Source organism: Salmo trutta, chromosome 27 (assembly GCF_901001165.1).
Source record: "Salmo trutta chromosome 27, fSalTru1.1, whole genome shotgun sequence".
In the NCBI taxonomy this organism is placed as follows: domain Eukaryota; kingdom Metazoa; phylum Chordata; class Actinopteri; order Salmoniformes; family Salmonidae; genus Salmo; species Salmo trutta.
The window spans coordinates 23,283,802-23,308,872 of record NC_042983.1 but is presented as its reverse complement, the minus strand read 5'-3'; the positions used below and the strand labels follow the sequence as shown (position 1 = coordinate 23,308,872).

The window sequence follows — 25,071 nt, the reverse complement described above, 5'->3', positions numbered from 1 at the left end:
GGCTGTGGAAGATTAAATGAAATGCCTCAACACTCAGGATTGTGACAGCCTATGAAGGGCACACAGGTGTGCAGCACTTATCCCCACATTACCCCCACACACCCATCATCTCTTTCTGCTCAGTGTCCCGTGGGCTTAGCACCAAGCGGGTGATTAGCGCAGACATTTAGTACGCTTCACTTATTTTTGCACCATTCACCCGTACTTTACTGAATCTCACAAGACACACACAGCTTCTATTGTTCATCAGATAAGAGTCTACTGATTGGCAGGCTGAGTTTAGTTCTCAGACTATTTAATCGCTTTAGGTTACTTGTCTATAGCCACGGGCCGTATGTCAACTGGGGGTAACTGGAGTAAAGACCATGATGACGTTCTTAGTATTTCAGTTCACTTTAAACATACCCTTGGGCATTCTTGCTTGTTATCATAAGTTACATTTACCACCTTAGAATTAAGTATATACTTAGACCCCATATAGGAGGATTATAATAACATGGAAATATAGAATAGGTGCCAAAATTACAGTCCCACATGTTTTCAAGAGCCTCTACTCAGGAGGCTATATGGTGCCGTACTGGGGCCCACAGGCAAAACCCAAGACTGAAAACATTAACAGACATAATAATAACATTGTTTAACGGCAGCCTCTGTTTGGAATGGTTGGGAATGTATGAGCCAGAGTGTGGGGAATATTTACAAGGGCACCTGAGACACGCAATGTCTGGATAGAGGAATGGTCTGGAAGTAAGTGCAGTGAAAGCACAACTTTCCGCTGTACATACAGTATGTAAACATAGACATATGGTGTATAACCAATGTAATACCAACGTTGTACAGAGGTTGATACAGGTAACTACATCCTGATATGGAAGGAATGACATCAAAGTGTAGAGCTTCCCTTTTGACAGTTGAAGATGAGAACTCCACATGGAAAAACAGTGGGATGATTAAATTATCACTGAACCCCTTGCTGAGTGAGGCTCCTCGCAGAACCACTCGTGTTTTCCCTGGGTGAGATGAATTACATTTTTACTTCACCCTGCCTTGAAAAGCTCACCTGCTGAGCCTATTACAAGGTCTCCATACATATTTTTTACCTCTGCCATTTCATTTAACCTGAGTCAACCTGTTATGCTCCATCAAACATGGGAATCGGATACCTCAGAAACACAGGTGCCTTTTGCTTTGCACTATGCCATCCCCCTGTTCCTGAACACATAGAGCCATGGGAGATGGGAGAAAGTCACCCGCATCGCATGAATCAGCCACTGTGACAGGGGTCTGTTAGGTCGAAAGATCACACAGAGGATCACAAGTCTCTCTTTTACTGCTCCTTCTCCCCATTTCTATTAGCGGAGGACAAGAAAGGAGGGATGGATTTCTAAAGGCGTATATTTCCATTGATGAGGAGATAAATCTGATCATTGCTGGAGAGTGGAGAAGAGCACAGAAAGGGTCTTCTTGATGTCCCCTTTGAGATGTAAATGACACTGAAAGAGGGGCAGGTGTCCACTGCTGAGAGGGAGTGTGTGAGGTGGTGGAGAAGTGGGTGCGTGGATTCCTAAACTATTAACAAACATACCTCTAGCCAGTTACAGACCACAAATCAAGAGCAAGAGGCAATACAAATGCGACCATTAACAAATCATGGTACTCTTCAGCAAGGTTTCGCAAGGCCGCATGCAACCAACCAACCAGCCATTATCAAACTGTTGTGAAATCATGCACAATAGTGTACTCAGTATTTTTCATAATTTTGGGTCATCAGTGCCAAATAAAACAAACAATGGCATACAAGTAATTCAAATTCTTTGGTAATTTCGAAATCTTGACTTGCATTTATTTGTTCATTTATCACAGAAAACGACCAATACAAATGGTTAAAATGATTCTTGCTTACTGACCTCGGGGACGTAAAAATTGCCTGCTGCTTGGAGACACCTGTAGTTTACCTAATTGTCTGACCTTCGATTGGGTTTTTTCAGGGCGCAAAGGTAGCAATTTGCGTTGAACTCTTGTTTGTCAAAGGGGTAAAGTGTTGCTATTCACTCCAATTATCTCACACCTCGAGGTGGGAAAAATAGATGTTTGACCGTCAAAACAGAAAATTAGGAAAAACAAAACCGCCTGTAAGTAGTCACCTTGGATGACCTCACCTCGAGTAGGTTACACCGTCGCCGAAATGAGGGACGGTAAAAAAAAGGGACAGAGGTCAAATATTTCCTTAATTGTGTTTAAAAAATGTTTAAAAACTATTGTCACACATATGTGTTGTTTTACATGGCATTTTAGCAGACTTTTTTTCTTCAAAACTTTTAGAATCACAAATGTGGAAGACAAGTAGGGGTCTTTTATGGCTCTACTGCTCCCTCTGGTGCTATAAAGTAAACTCACGCCGAAAAGCTACTTTATTAGCAGGCTTTTGCCGATTCACTACTATACAAAATAACACATTTCCAATACGCAAATGCAACGTGAGCTGTTGTTGATCAAAGTGATTTTATTTGTAAAAACAAAAATGACAATATGAAACATCTGAGATAAATACATATGTTGATAGTTGACAAAGGCCTCTCTGAATAAACAAAATTAAAAACCATTGTGCTGAGAAGACATGGATATTTCTAGGGAAGAAAGAATTGCATGTGTTTGCTTTTTAAACTGTAAAGTTAGTGTCAAAATTATCTAGCTAAAACAAATTCAGTTTCTACCATGATTTATGGCAAATGGTGGATTTTGATCATCAAATACAGGTGTACACACAAAAAAAATACAATGTTTCATTACAAAATGACATTTTACAAATTAGTCTTATATACATATTTTAAGCATTAAATTAATATAGAATAGCTGCAAAATGGGAAATATCTGATACAGGCCACTATACACTTGGGCGGAGAAGGGCTGTGTGGCTCCCGAGTGGCGCATCGTTCTAAGCACTGTATCTCAGTGCTAGAGGCCTCACTACAGACCCTGGTTCGATTCTATGCTGTATCACAACCGGCCGTGACTGGGAGTCCCATACGGCAGAGCACAATTGGCCCAGCGTTGTCCGGGTTAAGCCGTCATTGTAAATAAGAATTAGTTCTTAACTGTCTTGCCAGGTTAAATAATAAATAAAATATGTTTGTTGTTGTTTACTTGACCTCCATTCACATTTTATTGCTTTTAAGTGAGGTCTTAGAGGTGACCTGTACAACAAACGTGCAGCATTCAGTGGAATGATATATTATAGCAATAATAAGTGTTGTGCATCGATTACATCTTAATCTCTACTGAATAATTTCCTATAGTGCCTACAACAGAATAGTTAAAAACCTTTGACACCTCTGACTGCAAACCTTGAGTTCCCTCTAAACTTGAATCACCTAAAAGGCTGTGGTCAACAGACTGTCCATTATTTTCCCAAAGCAAAGGCCTGGTCTTTATCCCAACAGGCCTCATGATTTCCCCAAACGAATGAAACATTTTTAAATGGAAAGGCTTCAACGTTATCCCAAAAGATGAAAACTCCAAGATATCCCAAAAGTAATCCCTCGCCGGTATTCAACAAGTAAGGCTAAGCATCCATAATAACAGGCAATGGATCAATCCGATGATCCTTATCACATTGTTATTTGGTTTTGATCACCATATATCTGGACCTGTCACTCAGTGTAGCAATAAGCTGATCCATGTCTTTACAGAGCCACACTACATGACCAAAAGTATGTGGACACCTGATCGAACATTTCATTCCAAAATCATGGGCATGAATATGGAGTTGGTCCCCCTTTGCTACTATAACAGCCTCCACTCTTCTGGGAAGGCTTTCCACTAGATGTTGGAACATTGCTGCAGGGACTTGCTTCCATTCTGCCACAAGAGCATAAGTGAGGTCGGGCACTGATGTTGGGCGATTAGGCCTGGCTCGCAGTCGGCGTTCCAATTAATCTCAAAGGTGTTCGATGGGGTTGAGGTCAGAGCTCTGTACAGGTCAGTCAAGTTCTTCCACACCGATCTCAACAAACCATTTCTGTATGGCCTTCACTTTGTGCATGGGGGCACTGTTATTCTGAAACAGGAAGCCGTCCCCAAACTGTTGCCACAAAGTTGGAAGCAAAGAATTGTCGAGAATGTTCCGTTAAGATTTCCCTTAACTGGAACTAAGGGGCCTAGTCCCAACCATGAAAACAGCACCAGACCATTATTTCTCCTCCACCAAACTTTACAGTTGGCAGTATGCATTGGGGTAGGTAGCGTTCTCCTGGCATCCGCCAAACCTAGATTCGTCTGTTGGACTGCCAGATGGTGAAGCGTGATTCATCACATCAGAGAATGTGTTTCCACTGCTCCAGAGTCTAATGGCGGCGAGCTTTACACCACTCCAGCCGAAGCTTGGCATTGAGAATGGTGATCTTAGGCTTGTGTGCAGCTGCTCGGCCATGGAAACCCATTTCATGAAGATTCCGACGAATCATTATTGTGCTGACATTGCTTCCAGAGGTAGTTTGGAACTCAGTAGTGAGTGTTGCAACCGAGGACAGACGATTTTTACACGCCATGTGCTTTAGCGGTCCCGTTCTGTGAGCTTGTGTGGCCTACCACTTCACGGCTGAGCAGTTGTTGCTCCTAGACGTTTCCACTTCACAATAACAGCACTTACAGTTGACCAGGGCAGCTCTAGCAGGGCAGAAATTTGACCAACTGACTTGTTGTAAAGGTGGCATCCCATGACGGCGCCATATTGAAAGTCACTGAGCTCTTCAGTAAGGCCATTCTGCTGCCAATGTTTGTCTTTCGAGATTGCATGGCGGTGTGCTCGATTTTATACACCTGTCAGCAACGAATGTGGTTGAAATGTCCGAATCCACTAATTTGAAGGGGTGTCCACATACTTTTGTATATATAGTGCATCTAGCCTGCAAGGTCCACATCACCCAGCACTTGTGCAGTGGAGCAGAGGTTAGCACTATACAGCTGGGCCGTTCCACAAAAACACTGCCTTTTGAGTCCCTTTGATATTTAAATAGAAATTGTGCACCAATATTGAATTTTAACAGCGTGTTATATTAAATGACGTGCCCTTTAATAAAGACCACATAGATAATTAAATAAATTCAGCATTTTGACTTGCACCTACCTCCGTGCACCGTCTGACTTCTAGGAAGATTTTAACCCACTTAACACAAAAATTTCTAAAAATGTTCACCATCATTGTAAAGTTATTTTGTTGCTTTGACAAAGTCATTTTGAAGATTCACAAGGGGATTTAAGATTAAATCAGCAACCCGGTTACAGTCAACCCTGTTAGTAATTAAAAAAAGACTAAGTGCCAAATAAACTATTTAACCTCGAGAGGGTAAAGTGTAAAAAAAGAAAAAGTGCTTTTTATGACAATGTTAAAATTAGGTGAGATCAAATTAGGTTGACCAAGTTACACTTTCAAAAGGCACCGAATTGGTGGAACGATCCAGCTAACTGCTATGGCACTCACACGCCCCCAAAATGTTTAAATATGAACATGCATGAATACTGTACATACATGATTCATAGAAGACTAAGCATGTTGGCCACAAGACATTTTGGCTTTTAAGAAACCCAAGGGCAGGAATGTGTCAAATTATTGTGAGGAATGTCCAGTCCTCTCTCCTTCTTGCATACCTGACATGAGTTAAACGCTACATAGTAACTGGAATTGCCTGGCACTGAGGATGTGTCTGGTCTCTGTGTCTGGTCTCAAGACATCAGGCCCATTACCACCTGGCAGGGACAATAGATAGCCACAGGCCATGGAGGTCGAAGATTTATACACACGTTGTACAAGGCACATGTCATATGTCACCTTTTACTGTAGAGTAAAACAAGCTTGCAAGTTCCTTTGAAAGTATGGAATTGACACGTAATGAGTGTAAATTCGAGACAAGAGTGCTCGGAGTTCCTTTTTAGGAAGGGGAAGTTAGCAGCTGGAATAACAGAATTTACAGGAAAACACACCAAGACTGCTCTCTGGTGGTGAAGGATGGAAGCTCTTTACTTATCGATAAGGCCAACTGGGACTTGACTCAACCAACCTGACTTGAAACAATATTTACCCAGCTCTTTCTTAAGCATTATTCAAAATGAAATGGCAAGGGTTTACATTAAATTAAAAAAGTATCAATAGCTTACTTCAAAAAAAGTTGATATTTCCAATTCCTATTTCCTACAAACCACAGGTGGTTGGGAGATTTGACTTTTTTTTCTTTAAATACTCCCACTTTGTGCGAATGAAGGCAGTTTCATTTCATCAAGTCTCTTGTTAAACCCTAGAATCAGATAGTCTATTAGGTGATGATTGTTTTATGTATACAACTACACAACCAATAAATCAGTAACATGTCTCCCTTGCACATCACTAACAGTCAGAGTGAAAAAGTATGAAGAGGTAACATAAGGATGAAAGTATTATAACACTTGGCAGTGATGCATTAGTGTATGCTGCTGACTGTGTGCTTGCTCTAGGCAATACGGTGTCTTAAAAGCAAGCAGAATAAAAATCATACGAAAATATACAATTGTCGCCCATAGTTGGGCTGCAGTGACATTGGCCATGGTACACCCAGTTGCTGGTATATGGCTGAGCTGTGCTAGTGCCTGATAAAGAGACAGAGGGCTTGGTTGGCATGCAGAGGGCATGCAGAGGGCATGAGAGTGAGTGAGCGAGTGAATGAGAACTGTCCAGGATAAAACAAGGGTTGTTCCAGTTCCTCTCTCACTCACCATCATGCCCAGTTTCACACATGCAGTTCCACCTTCTGCCCACAGCGAGAGCTACAGGTATGTGTCCTGATGATCTGCCTCTGTGCTACTCAGGCTCTGTCTGGACTTCTGGAGGGGCGACTCTTTGAGAAGAGACTGGTCGTTAAAGACTGGTTGGTCGTTGAGGGCTGGTTGGTCATTAAGGGCTGGCTGTTGGGGCAGGTGAGAGTCTTTAGGTGTGTTTGGGAGGGGTGTGTCATTGACGAGGGGCTTCTGTACTGGTGAGTCTCTCAGAGTAAGCTGAGGATCTCTGAGTGGAAGCTGAGGATCTCTGAGTGGAAGCTTAGGGTCACCAGGTAAATTATAAGGGTTGGGGATCTCCGTGACAGGAGGATGGGTTTTCATACTTCCTTTCTTCTTCTCCTCTTTGCCCTTCTTCTCTCCCTTCTGCAGCTGAGGGGTGGGCTGAGGGGGAGGCAGGGGCGACTCGACGATGATGGTGGGGTTCTGACGAAGGTCCTGGCGACTGGGAGGCTCCGAGGCCATGATAGCCCTGGCACCGTGCATTCTGGGAGGGGACTTCCAGTGGAGCTCACCATGGTTCTTCCTCCAGCGCTTCAGCTGAACATGGTGCTCGCTCTCAATGTCCCGCTCTGACACAGGCACCTCCAGAACCTGAGGGAGGAGAAGAAAGAGACAGCGGTTACTGCTGGTCACTGATAGATTACAGGCATGCAGTACACTGGGAAACTTATGTACAAAATACTCAAATTGGTTTAGGCTATCTTGTAGGAAATGGGATTCAAAATGTATAGTGCTAATGGCCAAGAGGAGAAAAGGTTTGTTAGGTTGTGAGTCATTCCAGTCCTTATCTTAACCTTGTTAGTAAATGTCAAACTGCCTGAGGCTAAAGGAGCTTCAGTCACTCACAGTGAGGATGGTCGACACTATCAGAGAGGCTATGGTCAAAGTGAAGAGACACTCACACAAAGCCAGGGAGGGACTAGACACTGACCAGTCAGAACTGTGAATCACTTTAACTTCCACTCTGAACTCCACATTTCTGAACAGCCATTGTTCTCTTTAGCCAGGCACAGACGACAATTCCACTCTGGGTAAAATAGGGGTGTTATGTCATTCTAATCTCTATCTAACCGGACTCAGCAGCTAGATGTAACCCAGTGTGCTTGAAGACGATACTTCTCCGGTGTTTATTATTGTGTAAGTCCTGTGTATCTCTGTAGACATTGACTCACTGCTAGTGAAGCCCTTACCTCCCGGACGAGGAAGCCCTCCTGCATGTAGCGTGGCTCTATGGACCTCAGCAGCTCCATGGTCTCATACTGGCCCTGACACGCTTTCAGCTTCTCACGAGTACCCAGCATGCACTTCAGCAGCACCAGGCCCACCCGGAAAATGATCTTCACACCTGGGAGGGGGGTAAGATGTCACACAGTCACTAACTGGACATGAGGGATGATTCCAGAGTTTAACATCCACAATTGCAAGCATCACAGGAACTTTACTGATTATCTCAATGGGTGATCAACAATACTGCCGGTCTCCAGTGTATGAATTGGAGGTTGTAACTGAATGAATCCAAGACAGATGTTTGTGTGGGAGTTTCTGCAACTAACGAACCGTCACAGAGGAACATGTCCCAGACACGGAGAACTGAGGCCCAGGGCAGGGTGCGGGAAAAGGCACACATGAACCACTCTGTCATGTAGAGGATGGCCTCTATTTTATGTTTCTCCAGGTGGCGGTAGGTTAGGGGGGAGACACGCCGCGTCAAAGCATACAGGATCTCTCCATCTAACTGGATGGCCTCCTGCAGGGACAGAGGGGAGAGAGAGAAGTACGTAGTTTCATACTGACTGGAGAACAAAACACATCTTGTGTGGTCTACCTTACTCTATAGGACTTATCTTGTAGTGCATTAGTGAAGGGTACATGTCTTACCAGCCCTGCACTGTAGTATCCTGGGAGGTACTTCTCACAAATTTGGACCAGCCCCCAGAATGCATCCTGTGGAAAAACATACAGATGATGGTGTTAGGAAATTGTGACTGGAACCATACCTTTAGAGGGAACCAAAACTAAAGCACACAGTAGCGGCAGGCAAGCTATAGGTGTAGCGTACATAAACAATTCCATTGTAACTAGGGTCACAAAAGGAAGGAAGCTGGTTGAGAGCACTATTAACTTAGCTAAACCACAGGTCAGGGAGTCATTGTGAGAGAACCACAGTTCAGAGCACAAGAGGCACAGGGCTCACCTCAGCAGGCATGTGCATGAGCAGCACAGCAGCAATGGGGGCCTGGGCTTGACAGTAGCCCTCCTCTGGCCTGTACAGCGTGTAGGCCTTCAGAACACGGAACAGGTCCTGCTGTCTGTGTGGGTAAACGAACACACAAACAAACTCATGAACACAGCAATGAACACACACAAGGACAAAGGTCAGACAAGACTAAATGTCAAACATTAGTCCCCGAGTGAGGATAAACGATCCTATTGTGTGAGACAACTAACCCGTGGCCGCCTCGTGATACAAACATCTCATGGAAGGGGAACTGTCTGTGCAGGTCTTTCTCAATCACATCCAGCTCTTTTGGGTCTCCAGCCTGACTGTCCAGCTCCTGAAACAACACTAGGGAGAGTCAACCTCAGTCCCACACAGTAAAAACAAACGGAGAGCGTGAGCAAGAGAAAGAACATAACCAACCTCGAACTTTCCCCGGTTCTGTTCCCTCTTCACTTTTCCTCCTGACAGGTAGAGCCAAGCACGGCCTCGCAGAGAGGGAGGGATTCCTTTCTGGCACCGCAGTCTCACCTGTTAAACAGAGAGACAGAGAAATGTATTTATTATCAACCAATGATTGTTCCAGTAAAAATCAAGCTGCATTGCAAGAGAGTTTTTAAACTAGAGCATTATAGAGTCAGTATCGTTGAGAGAACTGGAGGGACCCTGTAATCATGGAAACAAAACAAGCCGTTGGACCTATACAATACTGTATGGGTTTAGTTGAATAACTCATTCACACTTCTACTCAGTCCATTTCTTTTTACAGAGATCATAAGCTACTGCCAGTCTTTCCAGAAGAGTATGAACAGCCATTGGAGGAAGTCATGGAACAACAAAGTAGAGAAGGGGAAACAGAGACACTATGACTCCTGAGTGAACTCTGAGATCAACCAGCATAGCAGCCAGAGGAAACATTGCCTACTGACCATTTTTGTGTTTATTTAAGTGAGTGCACTTTAGTGCGTTTCATGTGGTAATACCCTTAACCAAGTCCATACTTGAGTTTGCAGTGAGAACAAGATAGTCGCTGTCAAACCTGCAATCTCCACCCTAACTTTGTTACAGGGATGGGTCATGTGATGTTACCCCCACCCAGAGTCTTGCTCTGTCACGTGTTCCAACATGGAGTCGGTGAGGGAGATAATGGGATGGGTTGTGTTATGCCCTGCTGCTGACTCATGGAATTGCGATTAGGCTGAAGTTTAATAGTTAACGTTAGACACACGGGTAGAACTGGCTAGGCAACTTGAGATGGAAGCCAAAGCCCTGAACAACCTCCATGAAGGAAACTATCCAAAGCTTTACACTTCTTCCAACCATTAAAGTTTACTGGGGAACAAACAAGTCAGTGTTTGACATGCAGGTTAATCACTGGCTTGTCTGAATTATTAGGGAACACAAACAGTGTTGTTGTCCTAACAGTAACTGTGCTGTAGCAGTCATTACAATACAGCCCAAACCCCCAACATGCCTGGACAGAGGATGGCATGGAAGCAATACTTAGATTTACAAAACCAGGGCAGAGTACTATCAAGATGCAAAAACTAACTTGGCCCTGGTTGGCTAATAACATAATAAGGAGTTGCCACATACTGTGCAATAACTTATTTAGGATCATCTGAGGAATAATTAAGACCAGATGGTAAGAGACAGTGTCACAACAGTCTAGACACGGCAACAAATGAAATTGTGTCGGACCTATGAATGTTCCAACTCTCAGCAACTCTCTGACCTTTTTGTGTCTCTTGACCATCCATTTGTTCCAGTTGCTCAGCATGTCTAGCCACTTGACCTCTCGCTGCCTCAGCACCTCTGGAGGGACATCCTGAGCCCTGAGGGAGAGACAGAAGAATAAGGAGGAAATTATAGAACTTCCTAAATCTAAGCAAAATGATAGAATTCATTTTATAAAAATCTGTTATAGCTTTTTAGAGTTTCAAATTGTTTTATAAAAAAAAGGTGTAGAAGTAGAATGCAAATAAACAGGTTTTGAAGCATTAAAGATAAGAAATTCAAGCAGGAGGAAAGGGTAAAACAGGTATCTGAGAGGCATTTGATTTTCCCTCTATGTATGCAGGCAGGGCGGGCCTTGCGCAGAACCAGAAAAGAGATTAGGTAATGCTATAATGTGGTAAGTTTGGCTCCAAGCCTCCATCCAAGAAATGGAACTGAGCATGAGAAAATATATAGGCCTAACGTTTTCTTATAGCTTGGCTTGATGGCGCTCAAGTAGCATGTAATCATCAGCACAACCTTGTAATCATGGGGTATAAGAAGTTCAAAGAGAGGCCTTTAAATTTGGATAAAACTCTTTCCTATTAAAGCCAGAACCCTTAGTTGCTGCATCCACTTTTTGCCTTTTGAATGATTCATTCTTGAAGAATATAACATATAAATGCCTCATGTGCTCAGTTCAACTGTCGTACCCCATCAGAACACAAAATAGTTTACGCAAATGTTAGTAAAAATAAAATGTAAACAAGAACTGTTTAGCTTCAAAGCCTGGTTAAAACAGAGATATGGGTACTAGGACTGGACATGACATGTATTGTCTATGAATTTGAGAGTGGTTACATTTCTCCAGCCGCATCTCTTACCTTTTCAGAAAAACAGGGGTGGGAAACTCTTTGCTATTGTTTCAATTAAGGATTCTAGCAGTAATTCTGTTCACTCCAGTCCCCAAAACTAAGATACAAATATTTGTATCTTATCTTCCTTTGCCAGTTTGCCTACCACCTTACACAAATGAAAATAAATAGACTCTGCTGTACTTAAGTATAATTTTGTTCATCACATAGAAATCTTAATAAAAAAAAGATTTGTCTCCCACTTCCTATAAAACCCTGAGCCAGAAGAGGCACTCCAACAACGGGGCACCAGAGATGTGGCACAAAGCCAGCCAACACTACAGAACACAGGAAGCTCCCAGGCAGATAGTGCTTGCACAAATTTCACTCATTCCTTCCATTTGCAGTGTGCTACACTGCAGGGCATGGACATGAGCACAAGAACAAAGACTTCTTCTCATAATTAGAGAGACTTACCTCTTGTTGCCTCTGGCAAAACCATAAAAGAGGAAATTGGAATAAAATACATAATATTGTTGATTATTTGGAAGGTGAAGGGTGCATTGAGAAAATCAATGTGTAATTGTACTCTAACTATGCATCCTAAGATTAAAACGTAACGTAAGCCTACTATTAAAAGAAAAGAGACAAGTCAAAGTCATGAAAAACCTGTGCTGAACCAAGTGTAAAAGGAAGAATGTGCTCAGGAAAACAAAACCTGGTGTCCCTCCAATCATGAAAGGGGGCATTTGAGTCCCCATGCTGCTAGCTGCATAGTCCAAAAGTTAATATGACATCAGTGTCGATAAGGCATTGTGATTCAAAAACACCACAAAAGAGGGAGATGAACAGGAAAGGAGATTAAGATGATAAAGCTGGTCAGCGTCGCCCTTCACACCTGAAGGTTTATTCTCAGTTCCCCCTTTCAGAGTATTCTCTTCTTATCATCCTAGGCAAGACCAAACACTATGTAAACAAACAATCAGGGGTCTTCCCAGAACTTCAGAGCAGACTGGTGGCTTGAAGGGAGGGTCTCTGCTTACAGAGACTTTATGATGCTAGTCCACAGTTTGAGTAAATTGGTTCACATATCTTAAAATAGTACAGGGTATTTAAACAACTTAGTTAGAGAAATAAGTCACATTCGGTAAGAACAGTGAGTTTATGCCAAGTACACCCCAAATGGCCCCATTCACATATTAATTGGGAGGTTGATACTGGAGGCATGTATTTTTCCATAGATGGGACTAGAGAAGAGACAACCCTTTAAAAACACACATTTGATGTAGTCACATTTCACACACCCGAGTAACTATAGGAGTGTGCAAGCTTACAAATTATATGGGGCAATGTGAGCAGAACACCAACGTTACTTACGATTCTTCTGAATACTGTTGCGCCCCTCCAATAAATCCATATTTATCAGTGTGCCTGTCGTTGGTAAAGCCGTTGATCTCGGAGTCTGAGCCAAGGGAGCTCTCGTCGTCCATATGACTGCTACTAATGGTCCTGATTCTTCTCGAGTCGGCCGACTGGCGACCATTCTCTATTTTAGCCATGATTCTCTCAATAATACATCTATTTCTTTGGCACTGTCACAGCCAACAGTATGTAACCAGGCGAACGTTTACAAACAAAACTAATGCCATGGCATGGAATACGTAGCTAGCTAATGATAGCTGTCGGGACTAGTTAGCTAATTCATCTAATTATTAACGACAAAAGGCGTAACTGAGCGAGCGAAATGTTAGTAAATACCGCACGTTTTCCCGTATGATGTTGACGTAGCAGCCTTTTCAGACAGTAACGTCAGCTAGCTGCCGTGTGTGCGTTAATGATCGTAAACGAATCTGGCTAGCCTAGCTAGCTTGTAATGTGGCAATGAATTAGTTAGCACGCTAGCTAACTAGGTAGCACAATTCACCACAAATGTGCATATGTTGGTTATGTCATGTTGGTGAAGCAAGTTAAAAGATAGTTTGTGTCGTTCGTTCCTTCCTTCCTCCTGGTCCATGTATTCCGTTTCCTTGTCAGCCAAGTTGAGAAGTTCGGATGTCCTGCCTGATCTCTCATCTAGCGCAGTGGTTGCCACTTGATTTCCCCATTGGTAGTCAGTCACATCAGCTGCCTCACTCTCTTGAACATCTGCTTACTAAATATTTTGAGCTGCATATCCCAGTTGCACACCATGACAGTATGCCCCATTCAAAATACTGAACCCACTCAAATGACATAATGGTGACGTTTTATTACTTTATTTGATGGACTGACATGGGCTGGAAAATCTGGACAGAAACCACCTGCAAACCAGCAGCATGCATACAATCCCCTTAAACAATACAATTAACATTTAGAAAAGAATCAAAGCTTAAAATACGAAACCAAAACTAAGAGTTTATTTATAGACTACGCCTCAAGCATTCTTGACAATTGGTATGACCAACAAAGGACATAAATCGTTTGAGAGAGCTGCTCTGATAAAGTTGCTATTTTACCCCCATTTTTCTGACTTTATAATAATTACTTGGGGGTAAATAACAAAATGTCGCAAACTGGTTGCGTATGGCAGAGAAACCTGTTGAGGGGATGTTCACTTCTTTCTCCCACCTCTCTCCTTCAGTGCCAGGTGTATGACTGAACCGTTGTTCATGTTGTAGTAGGCCAGCGAGTTGGAATCTTTGATGAAAATTCCCTGTAATAGAAGTGATAGATGTAAATGACTCCAATGATAACCAGTCATGTCAGTTTACATTTACACATACAGTTATTGAAATGGAAACAATGCTTACCTCATACTGTAGCTTTTGTTTTCCAGCTGGCATGCCGGTTGCTTCATGGATTTTGACTTTAATAACAGATACCTGAGGTGAGATAGAATGGGAAGTTCAGAAACATTCCAGAAAATTTGACTTCATGAATGTGCACCCATGAGAATATATACTGTATGGGTAAAAGGGAGAGTGGAATGGTGGGTGAACTACTAACATACCTGATCTGTGAGTGGGACAGTGAAATTGAGCGCTTGTCCACTTAGCTTCCATTCCGTCTTGTCCTGCATGTTGGGAACTTGTACTTTGACCGACACTGAACCCTATAAAATAATATACAGTAGAATAACCCTTAGATGTCAATATACAGAACTACCAACAGCAAGCATAGGATGACCGACATGGCATATAAAAATACAGCCGTGGATCATTCACACTACCGCATTTTGCCATTTGTCCTTGACATTTAATAGGTCAACAAACCTTGTATATGCGGAGGAAATCCTCCTCTGGTATAAGGTTGTCCTCTGTCTTCATCTTCTTGCTGGCAGGCTCATCATCATGGCGTGGGGGTGGGTGGGAAGGTGGCTGCGGGTCAGGGCGGGGGGGCTGCGGGACAGGAGGGGCAGGGACAAATGCTGGACAGGAAAGAAGATTAAAATCAGCCAATCTATCAATAACATGCTTAAAAATAGTAAATAAAGTAATTTGTTGCACTGCATATTTCTGAAGTCATTCATTGGATTTCAAAGTATTTAACACTGTGGGAATAGTATAGCAATGGTTCTCTTACAAGTTGGTACCACCATGGGGGGTGGTCTGGGGGCCATCATGTGAGGTGGTTGGGGCATGGGTACCACGTTGATGCGGGGAGCATGCATCATGGGAGGCATGGGTGTTAGAACCTGCCCTGGGGCCAGGCGCATCTGCACAGGGGCCATGGGGGGCCGTGGAATCACAGGCACAGCTGACAGGAGAGTGGTGCGTACAGGGGGCAGCATCTGCATGATTCACAAGGAAAAATAGACAGTCAACCTTATATATTGACAAATGAATGTTACAGAAAATAAATGCTTTAGCACTTCTATTGAACAAGAAAGCAACTTACGGAAGGAGGGGCTCGAGCCATCGTGTTCATTGGAGGGCTGGGTTTGGGCAGAAGGGGGGCAGAGGAGATAAGGGGTGATTGGTGATGATGGTAAAGATCAGGCTTGCTCGGTCCAATCTTCTCTTTGCTTTCATCCTCCTGCACCAGTCCCTTGGCCTTGTGAATGGCCTCAATCTGCTCCTGTAGGGTGATGTTGGCCTGTGCTGCTTGCTGAGTACGCGCCATGCTGCCAGAGTGTCCATCCCAGGTCACCTAAGGAAGGAAGGTGCGTTAAGTAAAAACTCTGACCACATAATGACAACGAAATTAAGTTAGAGATTATAACCTAATGACTAGTAACCGATTCCGCTTAGACATTTCTTTTACACAAAAAAAACAAATGGCTATTCCCTCTCCACTTGCACTCACCTTCTCCTCAGGCTTCTGGATCTCCTCTTCTCCAATCTTCTTACCGATGGCTGTCTCCTCCACGCCAAAGATATCAGTACGCCTCTCAGCCAACTGTTTCAGGCTGCTCTCAATGTCCATGCCAGGGGCGTAAACCTCGTCCTCGATTTGCCTCTCTCTGATGCCCCGGTCCCTCTGCTCAAGCCAGCGGGGATCCAGTAGCCCAATGCGCATGTGCTCCTGCATCTTACTGGCTTGGATCCTCTCACCCGTGATGGGAGAGATGAGGTACTCATCCAGAGTCTTGGCTGGAGGCTGTGGCTTGGAGGCTACAGGGCAAGAAAAATGTATCAAATGCAAGGACAAATGAAGAACATGCATGTATTTTCCTGTCCTTTATTGTCATACATGATATTAAAACATCTAGCATAAGGGGTGTTTAGGTCCTGATGATGGAATCCCTCTCACCTTTGGGGTCATAGTCCTTGCGGATAATGACCTGGTCTGGAGTAGGGGGCAGTGGGGGTGGCATGGGGTTGTCTGGGGGCAATGGTGCCTTGCCATCTTCCTCGTCATCAGAACCCTGGGCAGAAGGCATCAAAGACTCATGTGACTCTACATTGATTACACTATTTCCTAATAGTAGTAATATTACATTCATGTTCAATCAGTAACTCTGTTAAGGAGGAATAAGCTGTTAATGACATCCTACTGTTGTGTGTGTATACTGAAACAGGTCTGTGTCTACTAACCTCATCCATATCTTGCAGCTGTGTGTCCTGATCAGGCTGTGTGGGACGCCCATCATCCCGCTCCTCCCGCTCATCGTCCTCCTCATCCTCACTTTCAACCTCCATCTCCACCTCCTCACTCTCTCCAAACTTGTCATAACGCTCCTGGGTCAGGATGCGAGCTCCTAGCTCTTCAGGTGTGGTGGGTGGGGGGAAGTGGCCTGTTGGAACACAAGTCATAACACCATCATTACAAAACTAGTGACACAGGCGGTGGATAACAATCTCTCAGGAACCGAAAATGAACTATCTATTCATATTAATTTGTCTGGGTGACAGTTCATTTCTCTACCTTGTTCATTAGGCTGAAAGTCCACGGTCTCCACCACTACAAAGTCATGCCAGTCAATTTGGGCGTAGGACACACGTTCTTTCTCCCGCTCCTCCTCCTCCTTCTTCCTTTCACGCTCCTGGAACTTCGCCCATTCAACACGGTACCTCACCTGTTGGTAAAGCCAGGAGATAAACTGTTATTGCATGGAATTATAGACTATGGCCATTTTAAGAGCTTATGGTGGGTAAACCATACATCAAAGCTTCAGGAACATACCTGGTCCAGCACCTCCCTGGGGTTCTCCGACTCTCTTTTCAGCTTTATCAAAAGTCCCTTGGGAGGGATCAGAATCTAGGGGGAAAAGACCCAAAACAAACACAGGTGAGCATCACAACACAACCAGCTGAAGACATGTTATACTACTAACAAGACAAATTATCATATGATGGGCGGCAGGTAGCCTAGTGGTTAGAGCGTTGGACTTGTATCCGAAAGGGTGCAAGATCGAATCCCCGAGCTGACAAGGTAAAAATCTGTCGTTCCGCCCCTGAACAAGGCAGTTAACCCACTGTTCCTAGGCCGTCATTGAAAATAAGAATTTGTTGTTAACTGACTTGCCTAGTTAAATAAAGGTTAAAAAAATAAATAAATGTAATGATATATTTCAACAAGGTATATGCCACAATCAAGAATAATTGGTATGACGCTGTACCTTAGTGTACTGCTCCACCAGCTTGGTGAAGTAATTGAAGAGGCTGTGTTGAGGTCGCAGGAAGTCAAACTGGTAGTTTCGCTGTTCTTTCTGCATGAGCTGTGTGAGGAACTGGCGCCCGTTGCGAGCAACAAACTGGGCTGTCAGCTTGACAACATCCAGGTCGAATGCTGAGATTGAAGGAGGGTCAGCAATGAACTCAAACTCAGGTGGAGGCTCCTTTGGCACCACTGTCTCGTGAATCACTTGAGCCTGCACCTACCGGTAAAGGAAACCATAACTTAGAATAGCTCTTTTTAGGCATCAATCACATCTTACACTTTACAGTGAACAAATGACAATCAGTGATTTATAAACCGATAGATAAGGAACCACCAAATGCCTAGGAAGGCACACCTTTTGAGGAAGCTGCTGTGAGTTCTGCAGGGCCTGCTGCTGCATGACCTTTGGTACGGCCGCAGACGGCTCCTGGCCCTTGCCCTCCTTGAATTCATTGACTTTGTGGCGGTAGTAAGCATGGTATGGGTCGTTGGGGTTCAGGAAGTTGAACTTTGGGTTGTTGATCTCATTCTGACGGATCCTTGCCTCGAACTCTGGTCCATTCCTGAGAATTAATGGAAGGAAAAGGATGCATGACCATTGCAATATGAGGTCATACGATTTTATAAAAACACGACTGAGAATGAGACTGAAAAACCAACCTGGCTACAAAACTGGCAGTCTTGTCGACGATGTTTCGGACCTCAGGAGGTGGATAGATGATCCCAACTATGGGTTTCGTTGCTGGGGTTTCCTCTGTTGACTCATCTGCCTGTTGAAACAATATATAATGCAGAAATTACCTGTCTCGTGAGGCTTTACAAATATTGTCATGTTGAAGCATCCGAGGCTACCTGGCTTATTAGAGAGATGTATATATAATGAGATGATGATCATGTCTCCAACCTAAAAATGAGTCATTGACCCAAAGGCTGGCAACAAACTTAGGTCCAAAATAAGCCCATAGAAAACACATTAGGCTTATTTTAGACAGATTTTGGCGAGAGGTTCACCCCTTCCTTTCTGCTGCCTTGCACAGGTCGGCTGATCCAGCAGCAGGAAAGATAATTGATTTTATCACAGCATATGCAGTGGTGTAAAGTACTTAAGTAAAAATACTTTAAGTACTACTTAAGTCGTTTTTTGGGGTATCTGTACTTTACCATTTATATTTGACAACTTCTACTTTTACTCCACTACATTCCTAAAGAAAATAATGTACTTTTTACTCCATACATTTTTCCTGACACCTAAAAGTACTCGTTACATTTTGAATGCTATGGCAGGACAGAATTATGGCACCTGTCAATATAACGCGTTGTCATCCCTACTGCCTCTGATCTTGCGGACTCACGAAACACAAATACTGTGTTTGCAAATGATGTCTGATTGTTGGAGTGTGCCGCTGTCTGTCTGTAATAAAAAAAAAATAACATGAAAATGGTGCTGTCTGGTTTGCTTCATATAAGGAATTTGATGTATAGCATTTACTTTTACAGAAGTATGACAATTGAGAACTGTGTCTACCACTGTACTTAAGTACATTTAAAACCAGATACTTTTAGACTTTTACTCCAAGCAGTATTTTACTGGGTAACTTTTACTTGAGTCATTTTCTGTTAGGGCATCTTTACTTTTACTCAAGTATGACAATTGAGTACTTTGTCCACTACTGAGCATATGAACATCATATCAATCTGTTGTTTCACCAGTGCTGCACAGAATGCAATAATATTTCATGTAAGTAGATTAACTAGACAATACAGTGTTTTTACAGTGATTGTAATATTTCTATAAAGGCCTTAGTGTATTTTAATTACATTTATAATATTGCAGGAGGTGCAGAAGAGTTGCATGCGCACTTGCTAAAAAAACAATACTTTAGATAAACAATAGATTATTTCCAGACAAGACATTTTTTCGGTTGCATGTAACTTTTTATTTAGACTTATATATATATATATATATATATATATATATTTTTTTTTTTTTTACTTTTTGGAAGTATCAGCCGGGACGGCAGTAGTTTCTCGGCAAAACTCTTTGGTAAGTACCGAACGTATTTTTACATTTTTAAGCTTGAAAAACTGGTGAATGGCAAATTGAATGACTGCTTGCTGGGATTGGAGAACGTCTCCTGTAAACCCAGATTCTGAGTCAAACTCATCTACTGCTGTTCATACCAGTACCATTCTTAGTACAACTTGTGTAAAGTCATCCGGTGTACATGCTTATTGATTCCATTCGGATTACTGTTCGTGCTATTTGGGTTGTTGATTAGCTAACGTAGCTAGATTAGTGCAGACATTTCTTGATCTTTATTTATTTAGTATTATTTGTGTACTCGATTGACATTTTAATACATTGTTAGGAGCAGTAACATAAGCATTACGCGGTTCCCGCTATACCATCTGCTAAATTGTGTATGCGACCAATACACTTTGATTTGATAAAGAGGGATGGAATGTACCAGATCTTACCCTGTTGGGCTCCAGTTGAACAATTTGTACAGGCCCAGGCGGCATGGCTGCGTCAATTCCTTGCTTGACTTATCTGTTAAAACGTAAAAAGTGAGGTTCGTTCTCTTCACAATTACACTACTTGTTGTGGTACTATAGCTATATCTAGAAACTGATTTAATTGCACAAAACTATTTCCAAATTGGACCGTTGTTCTTCCGTTGACCCACCTGGAATGGAGGAATTTTACTTCCGGAAACACATCTAAGCATTATGGGATTTGCAGTTCTACTAGCAGGTCGCTATGGAAATAAAGTGACAACATCCAACTCAGCTCTGCTCTCTGTCACAGCATCTTCCTGAAGGCACAACAAAAAGTGCCTTGAGACAATCCATGAGGGAAAGAGTGCAAGATACTAAGGCTTGTCAATATGACACATCTCTTAGGACGTCAGGACTGCGTTGAAAGTCTCCGGAGAGATTTAATAGATCTTCAAGGTGCTGTTCTCGATGTCTTCTCTCGGACAGGCCCAGTTCGATTCCCCTCCTGGAAGTTCCCAGATAAGCTTTCATGCAATCTGGACCTGGTGTCGCTATTAGAACAATACGACTTTGTTGATGGGGAAGAGGAATTCAATCAGCATTCACATATTGTTTTGCTGGAGTTGGTGATTGACAGGTAAGTTATTGTACAATATTACTTATTGTAATGATCTGATGTGGCTATAGGGAATAGTTGGAAATGATTATACATGACTGTAATCCATTTATTTCCCCTAGATTGCTGCTCCTGCTGCAAAGTTTCAATGCCCATGCACAGTTGAAGTTGGGACAGAAGAGAGAAAACATTCAGCAAAAAGGTCCATGTGTATCAATTGGCCTTGTAGTAAGACACTATTGGAATAACTTGATCCAGGTTGGCAACCAGAGGGCGGTGAGTTTTCAAAGCACACCTGGTGTTTATTTTTTACATACAATAGCTAAATGCATATCTTATGACCATGTTGTTTCCCTCTCTTATTCAGAGCATGAAGCAAGATATTCAAGAAGTGATCAAAACTCCAAAATGTGAGGAAAATACAACTTTTTCTTCAGCATCCTCACTTCTGAACACAAAAAGTGATCTTTGTCCACAGTCTCCATCAACAGTGTCTCAGCACTGTACCTCAAGAACAGCAGCAAGCACTCCATTGTGTCCTCCACAGAAAATATTAAATGGCTCCCTCTCCTGTCCCACTCACAGAACAGCAAGCAGCATCCCCTCCTGCCTTCCCCTTATATCCACGGACACTTGTAATGTAAGTTGCCAGACAGTAGTGTCATCCCTTGTCCCCTGTGATGCCTGTGCTCAGGTCCAGTCCACTTTGAGGGAGACTGGTGATGCTCTTGTGGAGCTGTGTCGGAGCGAGGGCCTTCCCTCCTCTCTGCAGCGCCTTCTGGTGGCTGTGGATGACACCCTGGAGCAGGGCCATCTGACTGCAGGAGATGTGTCCCAGTGGTCCATAGAGCAGCGCAGGGACATGGGCCGGGTGGGTAAGCATCTGCTGGAGGTGCGGTCCACAGTGCAGCCTCTCAGAAACAGCCTTCAGGCAGCGGAAAGGGAACGGGAGGAGTTCAGGGCTCAGCTGGGTAGGGCACAAGAGGAACTGAAGCGTGAAAGGGCAACGCACCAAGCCAGCAAAAAACAGCTGGAGCAAAGACTGCAGGAGGCCCAGGTATCCAGGGAGGACACAGAGAGGAGACTGCAGGAAGAACATGAGGAGCTACGGAGAGGTACAGTAGTACTCAACAAGTGAGGACAGAGAGGAAACCTTGCTGACAATATATTTGAAGGGAGACAAAATAATAGAACATTTCAAGAGTAAAAGTGCTTTCATCTTATTCACAATATAAATTTGTCTCTTTTAGGCACCGTGTCCCTGGAGGATAGCAACTCCAAACTGAAGGCAGGGATTAGTTTGCAAAAAGAAAGATTACACCAACTCGGTAAGGACATACACCCCCACCCCATGTCTGATGTTTTAGGAGCAGAAGGAGAGAGCCCAAGTTATCTAATTGTTGTGAACAGAAAAACTGCGAAACATTGTCCTTTCTTTGTCAGAGTGTGAGAGAGATGAGCTACATCAGGAAGTGAAGACCATGCAGGTAGAGGAAGAGGCACGGAGTAAATTAGAGGAGAAGACACAAGTGCTGGAGGCTCAACTGTCCACTACTCAGCTCTTACTTGACAAGGAGAAATCCAAGTACCAGAATGCTTGTCGCCAACAGGAGGTCAGTATAACAACCATGTATCGAGTTGGGTACTCATGGGGGCAGTCTTGAAAACCAGACCTGGGGCAGTACTAGTAGATGTTTTAAAGACTTCATCTAAAAACACTGATTTGTGCCTTTTAAGTGAGTTGTTACTGCACAGTCTCACTCTGTGTCTTCAACAGTCATTGCAGGCCAAGCAGAGGTCTCTGTTGGAGCGAGTGGATGCTCTGGACCAGGAGTGTGAGGAGCTTCAGGGACAGTTGGGGAAGAGTGAGGACCGACAGACAGACCTACAGGAACGACTGACACACATCTCAGAGGAGAAGGACCAACTTGAAACCCAGCTCACCCAAGAACAGGTATATTACTACCTGTCAGTCCGCAATGCAATGTTTCATGTAGTTCATTTTATAGTGCTGCTTGCATACATTGGGCAGATACATATTTCAGCATAGCATATATATTACCCTATTTCATTTCCAAAGAACAATCATTTGTGTATAACTAACTGCCTTGCCCCTGCGTTCCCTGAGGCCTTGTGTTCTGAGCTTCAGCAGGAGAAGCAGAGACTGGAGAGTCACGTGGGTGAGCTGAAAGACAGTGTGAATCAGTTGAGAGGAGAGGTGCAGGAGTTAGCCCAGAGGGAGAGGCTGCTGGTGGCGTTCCCGGAGCTCAACCCCCTGCCTCAGGGATCTCCACAGAGTATGTTCATTTCCCTAAATAACCCAATGTGTTCTGTGTTGACCCACCATGTTGACTTTGTTGACTTCTGTATTGTTTGCCAGTGTGGGTTTACTTACATTTGGTTTTGAATAGTTACCACACAGACCTGGTTACAATTACAGTATGTTGACTATGCTATCACCATGTCAAGCTGCCTGTCACAGCTCTGTGCATATTCTAATCTAAGATTTGACTCTGTCTCAGGCACAGGGGATGTGTTTGGGGATATGGAGCAGCAGTTTCAGGCTAACTATGTTCGGATTAGGGTTCTGGAGCAGGAGAATAGCACCCTGCACAGTAGCCTGGTGAAACTGAAGGATAGAGCCCAACTAGGGGCCTCCATGGTGGAGTCCAAGGTAGGAGTCCAGGGGACAGTTCTACTCCTTTCGTGTAAAGTGTGTTGACCGTGGAAACTGATGAAAGGGGCTAAGGGGCTAATACTTCAAAACTGCTGCTGGAGAACTACTGCATGTTGTGATCCATTGAATACACCTGATTTGATTTGAACAATGATAAGGACAGTTGTAAACATTAAACACATTGCAATCTCTACAGATTACCTGCCCCAGCAGCTGTGGATTCACCCAGTCTCTGCCTGACACACCCAGGGAGAGCCAGCTAAAACCCACCTCCTATGTACAACACAGCCCTATGTAAGTCAACACCGCAGAAAGAACATATCAATTTATGTTTGCAGATAATACAGGGACAACAAAAATGGAATCCTACCTTAGCATGTAGGGTGTATTATTAATTCTAGTAGTGTTTTCATAAATACATCCCACAGACTCTTCATCTGTTCTCTCATTCTGTCCATCCCAGTCAGACCTCCAGTGCAGGATTGTTGAAACATGGAGTGAGGAAGAAGGGAGCAGATGAAGGGGCCATCCCTATGGAGATGAGGCCTCGTGATCACTTGTCCACCGCTACCTCGTCACTCTCTGCCACCTCCACTACATCTCTGGTGCACCAGCAGACCCTCCGGCTCTCCTCAGACACCAGTGCAGCCAGAACCTACACTAGGATACGCCAGGCATCCAGAACCCGCTCTGTTTGCATGCACCAGAGGAAGAAGTGAATCCAGCACTTGATGATCAACCTCATGGTGACCATTTTTGGAGCATAACAATGCTCAAAGAGATGGGGGCTGAAAGAGGCTGTTGTTTGAAGTTTATGTCAGGCATCTCCATAAGGAGACTGTGATAAGACACAGATGATTTAGGCAGAGAAACAATACAGCTAAGCTATAGATTTGAGGATCTTTGTCAACATTGATCTGGCTTGAAGTCACTATTTGCCTGAAAATTAATTAGCATTCATACACAATACAACTGTGGTGTCATGTTTTTTATTTCTTGAACTGTTGTGTTAATCATTTTTCTGCACTGAATCCAGTGTTGGGAAGTAGTGCATTTTGTAGTAGCTTGGTGGTAGTTGAACTAAATTCTAATCTTGGTAGTGTTTTAAGTAGTATTTAACTTTTTTCCCCCATGTAGCGGTGTCGCTAACTACTGGAACTACCCACAACTTTTTTGCAAAAATAAAATATGGGTGAAGTAGACAATTTTCTACTTTTTCGGCATCAGACCTTCCTTATTCTCACTTGAAACATAGTTTGTGTTTAATAGGCTAAATTACAAATTCTGTTAACATCTGACTAGAGTGATCTGTTCTTGCAATTTGTCGTCTATGACATTTCAAATGTAGATATGATCATTTATCACAAAGTAGTTTGGATGTAGTTAACTTGTAAGTGAGGACTTGGTGGACTGTATATTCTTTAGGTTAGGTTTTACTTTATGTGTTCGCTACCGTGTGAAGGTATGGGCACAGATGACAGACAGGTAGGATTCCAGTTGAGGTGGTTTAATAATGCTGAAGATGCACAGGCACGGAACTGCACCGCACAGTGTATGTAGTATGGATGGGCTAAGGCACTTAGTGGTCTGGCAACTTGCTTCA

The 25,071-nt window shown here is 43.4% G+C and overlaps 3 protein-coding genes across 5 annotated transcripts; 1 reads left to right on the top strand and 2 right to left on the bottom strand.

Annotated features, from left to right (window-relative positions):
* Window positions 1–5,990: 5,990 nt before the first annotated feature.
* On the bottom strand, window positions 5,991–13,767 carry LOC115164621 (TBC1 domain family member 10A). The gene is made up of 9 exons (XM_029717301.1): window positions 12,973–13,767; window positions 10,761–10,860; window positions 9,449–9,556; window positions 9,256–9,362; window positions 9,002–9,116; window positions 8,686–8,751; window positions 8,365–8,554; window positions 7,998–8,152; window positions 5,991–7,398 (listed from the first exon to the last, which is right to left on the bottom strand). The coding sequence occupies exons 1-9, from the start codon at window positions 13,152–13,154 to the stop codon at window positions 6,796–6,798; spliced, it is 1,626 nt and encodes a 541-aa protein (XP_029573161.1). The 5' UTR covers window positions 13,155–13,767; the 3' UTR covers window positions 5,991–6,795.
* Window positions 13,768–13,830: 63 nt separating this feature from the next.
* On the bottom strand, window positions 13,831–20,383 carry LOC115164620 (splicing factor 3A subunit 1-like). Of its 2 annotated transcripts, none has more exons than XM_029717299.1 (15): window positions 20,155–20,383; window positions 18,337–18,446; window positions 18,032–18,239; window positions 17,636–17,893; window positions 17,200–17,274; window positions 16,942–17,092; window positions 16,611–16,810; window positions 16,327–16,441; window positions 15,880–16,187; window positions 15,472–15,723; window positions 15,157–15,364; window positions 14,847–15,001; window positions 14,585–14,686; window positions 14,385–14,456; window positions 13,831–14,287 (listed from the first exon to the last, which is right to left on the bottom strand). In XM_029717299.1, the coding sequence occupies exons 1-15, from the start codon at window positions 20,197–20,199 to the stop codon at window positions 14,186–14,188; spliced, it is 2,361 nt and encodes a 786-aa protein (XP_029573159.1). In that variant the 5' UTR covers window positions 20,200–20,383; the 3' UTR covers window positions 13,831–14,185. The 2 variants fall into 2 exon arrangements, with proteins under 2 accessions (XP_029573159.1, XP_029573160.1); XM_029717300.1 differs by having other exon boundaries at window positions 17,636–17,887.
* A 68-nt stretch (window positions 20,384–20,451) lies between these two features.
* ccdc157 (coiled-coil domain containing 157) lies at window positions 20,452–24,674 on the top strand. 2 transcript variants are annotated; one of them, XM_029717298.1, is made up of 10 exons: window positions 20,452–20,812; window positions 20,914–21,067; window positions 21,159–21,906; window positions 22,042–22,119; window positions 22,235–22,404; window positions 22,569–22,745; window positions 22,941–23,088; window positions 23,314–23,465; window positions 23,665–23,762; window positions 23,932–24,674. In XM_029717298.1, the coding sequence occupies exons 1-10, from the start codon at window positions 20,565–20,567 to the stop codon at window positions 24,185–24,187; spliced, it is 2,229 nt and encodes a 742-aa protein (XP_029573158.1). In that variant the 5' UTR covers window positions 20,452–20,564; the 3' UTR covers window positions 24,188–24,674. The 2 variants fall into 2 exon arrangements, with proteins under 2 accessions (XP_029573158.1, XP_029573157.1); XM_029717297.1 differs by having other exon boundaries at window positions 22,920–23,088.
* The last annotated feature ends 397 nt before the right edge of the window (window positions 24,675–25,071 follow it).